Here is a 6,256-nt window from a genome sequence, read left to right on the forward strand (position 1 = left end):
AACCCTCCATAGCGTATTGTAGCCCCTTTTGTTGGGACCTGGAGGATATTGCTGCGTTATTGCTCCAAAATGAGTCTGTTAAGGCAACTCCGACGTTACGGAGACCCTCCATTATGGCTTTGTTTAACGCATCTGGCTCTCAGCTTGTCGGACGAGCAACAGTAACCAAGGAGGGGCGTGGCTTTGCGAAAGGTCAATTATTGGTAGATTAAGGAAAGAAAATATATGCAACAATCTTTTTTTTTTCACCGGAGAACGTTCTTCCCAATCACCTATGATAATGTTCTCAAAAAATGCTTGGAACTCTCAATCTTTTTTGCAGGAATGTAACCTTTTTGAATACACACAGAATCAGACTTATTTCAAGTATCCACAATCTTTATTTCTGTAATTCATTGTTTTCAGGGGGAGCTCTCCATGTCCATGACTTTGCCATGGTAGAAGTGGAGTGGCTGGTGAAGAACGCGACCTATCGGCCTCACTGCTACATGTGCTTCACTGACAACCATTCCGTCAGATTCATCTTCTCAGCCCGGCCGCCCGCTGCTCTGCCCCGCTGCTCTCCGTGGACCCTGCTGGAAAACCTCCGGGCCAAGATGGTCAACTCCACGGAGCTCGATAACAGGTGAGGACAAATCTTTAATATGAAAGTACCACAGATTTATAATCTGGGTTATTTACAGAGAGAAATCAAAAAAACAATCATAGGATGAAATACGTATGTAGACTCTGCATATACAGTACGTATTTCATCATGTCCAACAGCACGGGATACTTTTATTGTACTATAAATTATTCCAGTGTATATTTTTTGTAAAGAGTAAAAAATGTCAAGGCAAATTATTTTGTCCCATCAGCAGTGTCAAGCATTACATGAGTTAAATATGTTTAAAAGATACAAGAGCATGACCGAAAGAACGAGATTGCGGGTACAAGCGGCCGAGATGGGTTTTCTCCGCAGGGTGGCTGGTGTCTCCCTTAGGGATAAGGTGAGAAGTTCGGTCATCCGGGAGGGACTCAGAGTTGAACCGCTCCTCCTTCGCGTCGAAAGGAGCCAGTTGAGGTGGTTCGGGCACCTAGTTAGGATGCCACCTGGGCGCCTCCCTAGGGAGGTGTTCCAGGCACGTCCAGCTGGGAGGAGACCAAGGGGTAGACCTAGGACCAGGTGGAGGGATTATATATCTCTTCGCTGGCCTGGGAGCCGTTTCCTATCCCCTGTGTGCCTTGGCAGCTGGTTGATGTGGCCAGGGAAAAGAAAGTTTGGGGCTCTCTGCTGGAACTGCTACCTCCGCGACCCGACCACGGATAAGCGGGAGAAGATGGATGGATGGATGGATGGATAAAAGATACAAATATAGCAAAAAATCTAATTAACATTAGCAGCAAGTATATATAAATATGTATAAATTCAAAATACTAATTGACACTAGTAACTTGTGTATATACAGGGTATATGCAGGAATCCTGAAGTCAAATGTAATACCTTTTTAAGACCCTTTCCATACATTTTAAGACCTCATCGCCACTTTGAGTTTTAACCGGTTACATTGGCGACACACTTTACCTCACATTTACTATATACAGTATTGATTGTCCTTCCTCCTTATCTTCCAACCATTTGGACGCAAACTTGCATTTCCCCATAACAATGTTGTTTAACAATCGGCGTAAACGGACCTTCACAATCCAACGGGATGCCATAAATAAACTACACAGAATCACACTACACACCTACGCAATGATTACATTCAGGCAGACTGTAGAATACAACCTCTTTGAACAATTGATATACTTATTGAAAACAAGCTACAAAATGTCATACCTTGGAAAATGCCGTTTAATACTTTTTAATAGCCTTTATTTTCGCTAAATTTATTTATCAACTTTTAATACTTTTTAAGACCCCGCGGACACCCTGATATACAAATTCAATAGAAAATACATTTATCCCTATAGTTTCTAAATAATACACAATATAACAAAATATTGAATAAATGGAGTACAATATATAGTCTTGGCTACAGGACTATATAGAAATATACTGTAGAGACTTAATGGCATTGGATTGAATATACATTAAACTGTGCAATTAGCTGTTGTGCAAAGTGTTCTGGCTTATGGAAGAGGAGACACTTTACAAGTTACGGGGCAGTAAGTTCTCTGCCAGCCAGAGGTGATTTGTTCTACAACCAATCACATACATACAATTCTACAAAGAAATATAATTCAAGGCTACAGAAATACATGCAGTAATGTGCAATATACAGTTTTTAAATGTACTTACCTGTTGACTTCTTTATAGTGTTTACATGCAGATTGATAAGTCGTTGACAGTGTTCAGAAAAAGACAAATTCTTTTGCCTAAGGTTTTGTGTTCTGATTGTCAGTTTTAATACTAATGCTTCATGCGTCATTGTAGTGTGTTAGCAATAAAATAATATTATATATAAGATAGTATATCTTTGTCAGTAAGAATGGCAGTATTGAAATGTCCCACAGAACAGTTAATTCTGTAATCATCCTGTGTATATACTTTAGATTACTCCATTTAAAAGCTTTTTCGACAGTGGTAAGTTGACCAGAAATTGACGCAGATCATCTGATCCAAACCATGTCTTTACATTCCCAGCCTCATGGCCAACATGACGCTCTTCACTGATCAGGATCCAGAATTGGTGTATCCCAGTCAGGATGTGATCTGGAAAACATTTGAACAGTGCTTCCGTGCTCTGTGGGGTCTGGTTACATACGCTCCTGTGTTCAGAGACTATTACTACCAAGGTCTCTCCCAGTTCTACAGGGACAACGTCATGTACATGGAAGTGCGAGCTCTACTCCCGGAGGTAATCTTTTTCTGCAGCACCTCTTTTCACCCTCTGTCTGAAACCAGAGCCCAGTCTGCTCTGATTAGTTAGCTGGCCGGCTCTATTGTGATTGGTCAACCGCTTAGAGATGTCCCGCCCCTTGGCCTGTGATATGTCCTACATAGTGATGTCTATATATTACGGAAGTAAACGAAATAGTCCAATTGAGGCGTTTCAGTGTGTTGTGTGGGAGAGAAACTCCCTCTGGAGGGAACTTCTGGGATTTTAGACTTTGCAGACCATTTCCCCTCAGCTATAGACCTACATATTCTCATATAAAATAAAACCGAGAAAAGCCATTTGTCAAGTCTGTCTGACTCGTAACATTTTAACTACTCAGGATTCATTTAACTGAATACACTGATGAAGACTCTTCAGGCCGTTGAGAAATTCAAGCTTCCGTAACCGCTGTCCTAACAGCGGTGGCATCTTGTTGCATACTTGTGGCATCGATGAGATCTTATTATTGATACACTTCAAATTTAGCTTATTGCTGATTATTTCCGCAGAACATTATAGCCGCAGAGAATTAAATTTGTCGGACCCAAACAGATTTAACTGGTCAAAATCCGGTAAATACTAGCTAACTGGAAAAACTGGTATTATAATTTTTATTGAGTGTGTTTTCTGGTACTCAGATATACGAGTTGGACGGCAGCACTCATGACCCAGCGTGGACTCTGAAGACGTACCAGGAGGTCACCCGACAGTTCACAGCAGAACACCCAGACTTCTTTGGAGTGAGAATGATCTACACTATCCATAGGTGACCTCCCCAACAACAGATTTGACTTATAACTATGAAGGATTGACATAAGATGAAGTTGATATCATATAATAACACTCTGCACTGTACTGTATTCTTCAGAGGAGTGAATGCATCCATGATGGCTGGAGCTGTGGAGGAGGCGATGAAGCTACAGAGAGACTTCCCAGACATCATGGCTGGCTTTGACATGGTGAGGAGTTCAAGTTATCGCACCACTTCTCCAGTTTTGACTAGGGCTGGGTAATATATCAATACTATATCAATATTGTGATATGAGACTAACTATTTGAAATTGTAACATCTTAAGTGTTTCCTCAAATGATTGTCATTGACTGTTTTACTATTGGCTTTTACCAACTAAGTTATTATATACACATTACCGGTAGTGATGATTATTTATCGACATTCTTCATTGTTTAAATATTTTGTGAAATCATAAAATGTCAACCCTACAATTTCTGTGCAATATGGATCAATGTCTTTATACTGTATATTTATATATATATATATAAATATATACAAAAGAACAACCCCAAAAAGCAAAATAGAGCCTCTTTACTGGACTTCGGTTCTGCGAACCAATATCACTACCCATATTCCCTTAATCATTCTTTACAACAGTCTGTTAGCTAGTATTAAAAACATCTGAAATGAATCGACCAATCGGAATCAAGTATTTGACTCGGCTGTGTAATAAGAGATCTTACTGAACTTTGTGGCCGATATCTCTGATTGAACAGCCCTAGTTTGTACAGATCTTTTGTTTCACTTACAATGCAAATAGTAAGATTGTAAGCCGCTTTAAACCACACACACGTGCCTGAATCAGTGAAAGTAAACACAACAATCATATTGTTTACTCCCTCTCTACTTACAGGTGGGCCGTGAGGATAGCGGCAGACCCCTGTGGTACTTCAAAGATGCTTTGTCACTGCCGGCAGGGAGAGGCGTGACGCTGCCTTACTTTTTCCATGCGGGGGAGACAGGTGAGCTCCTGAGCATTCAGTTTTACAAATCCTATCCTGCAGCATGGGGCTTAGAGGTTCATCCAGACAATGACTGATGTGTTCATTTTAAGCATAGAGGCTATTACAGGACTTTAGCTAAACTGACAACAAACCCTTCAACTTGTCATGGAAAGAAAAATGTCGGTAAATTGCCTTTGTTTATTGATCACACACTCAAAAATGGGAATGTTGATTTTAAGGATTACCTTGGCTAGCTTCGCAGTTAAATGAACAAATAAGTATATGTGTTTCTCACTGTGGACAGAGTGGCAGCCCAGGCCTTTTTCTGTCCTATTCCACAAAGTTGCAAAACCAAATATTTACCAACTGTGGAATTTAGGGTTAAAGAAGAGTCATTCAAGAACGCTGTCTTCTATAAACACGTTTTTGATTTCTCTCTGCTACGAGCAGATCTGGAGGGCTCAGAGGTGGACCAGAACTTGTTGGATGCTCTATTGTTTAACACGTCCAGAATCGGCCACGGCTTTGCTCTGCTCCGCCACCCCGTGGCCAAAGGTCTATCCAGAAAGAGGGGGGTGGCTGTGGAAGTCTGCCCCATCTCAAACCAGGTACACTCTCATCTTGTAAACCAAAATATACAAACAAATTCTTTTTTCCAGCTACTTACTTCTAAAAGTTCTAATGAGTTATGTCAATCACTTAAAAAAATGTATTCAAGTATCTTAATAATTATCTTATAAATCACGATCAAACCCCAGTATGAAATACAAGTATTTACTTGTATTTTGTGGGGGGGGGATAAATCAAATACCTTTGTGTTGTTGTAATAAAGTAATGCACAATGTTTATTTTTTGTTTTGATGATTTTTAAATGATTGGCATGAATTGCACATAATTTGCAGAGGCTTGCTAAACTCATAGCTCTGCTGTGTGTGCTAAATGTCTGCTCATGTTCTGACACTTAGCTAAAGCATCAACACAGCCGCTGTCACATCGAGCCGCTGTGATTCCCATCTGTATAATGTGCACTAGATGTTTAGGTTTCCAGATTTTCTCGCAAAGCCATAATTCATTTACAGGACTGTCTCAGAAAATTAGAATATTGTGATAAAGTTCTTTATTTTCTGTAATGCAATTAAAAAAAACAAAAATGTCATACATTCTGGATTCATTACAAATCAACTGAAATATTGCAAGCCTTTTATTATTTTAATATTGCTGATTATGGCATACAGCTTAAGAAAACTCAAATATCCTATCTCTAAATATTAGAATATCATGAAAAAGTATACTAGTAGGGTGTTCAACGAATCACTTGAATCGTCTAATTAACTCGAAACACCTGCAAGGGTTTCCTGAGCCTTGAAAAACACTCAGCTTGGTTCAGTAAACTAAATCACAAGTATGGGGAAGACTGCTGAGCTGACTGCTGTCCAGAGGACCGTCATTGACACCCTCCATCAGGAGGGTAAGACACAAAAAGAAATTTCTCAAAGAGCAAGCTGTTCACAGAGTGCAGTTTCAAAGCACATCCACAAAAAGTCTGTTGGAAGGGGGAAATGTGGCAGGAAACGCTGCACAACCAAGAGAGATGACCGCAGCCTTAACAGCATTGTGAAGAAGAGTCGCTTCCAGAATTTGGGGGAGCTTCAAAG

The 6,256-nt window shown here is 40.1% G+C and overlaps 1 protein-coding gene across 1 annotated transcript in view; it reads left to right on the forward strand.

Annotated features, from left to right (window-relative positions):
• The window catches only part of LOC104941801 (adenosine deaminase CECR1-A-like), a 9,882-nt gene that overhangs the window by 643 nt on the left and 2,983 nt on the right, over window positions 1-6,256 (forward strand). The window contains exons 3-8 of the mRNA XM_010766939.1: window positions 406-625; window positions 2,630-2,843; window positions 3,503-3,630; window positions 3,733-3,823; window positions 4,511-4,619; window positions 5,052-5,209. Of these exons, the coding sequence (XP_010765241.1) occupies window positions 406-625; window positions 2,630-2,843; window positions 3,503-3,630; window positions 3,733-3,823; window positions 4,511-4,619; window positions 5,052-5,209 (920 nt within the window). The remainder of the gene's footprint in view (window positions 1-405; window positions 626-2,629; window positions 2,844-3,502; window positions 3,631-3,732; window positions 3,824-4,510; window positions 4,620-5,051; window positions 5,210-6,256) is intronic.

This window comes from Notothenia coriiceps, unplaced genomic scaffold, assembly GCF_000735185.1.
Source record: "Notothenia coriiceps isolate Sejong01 unplaced genomic scaffold, NC01 NC01_scaffold00003923, whole genome shotgun sequence".
In the NCBI taxonomy this organism is placed as follows: domain Eukaryota; kingdom Metazoa; phylum Chordata; class Actinopteri; order Perciformes; family Nototheniidae; genus Notothenia; species Notothenia coriiceps.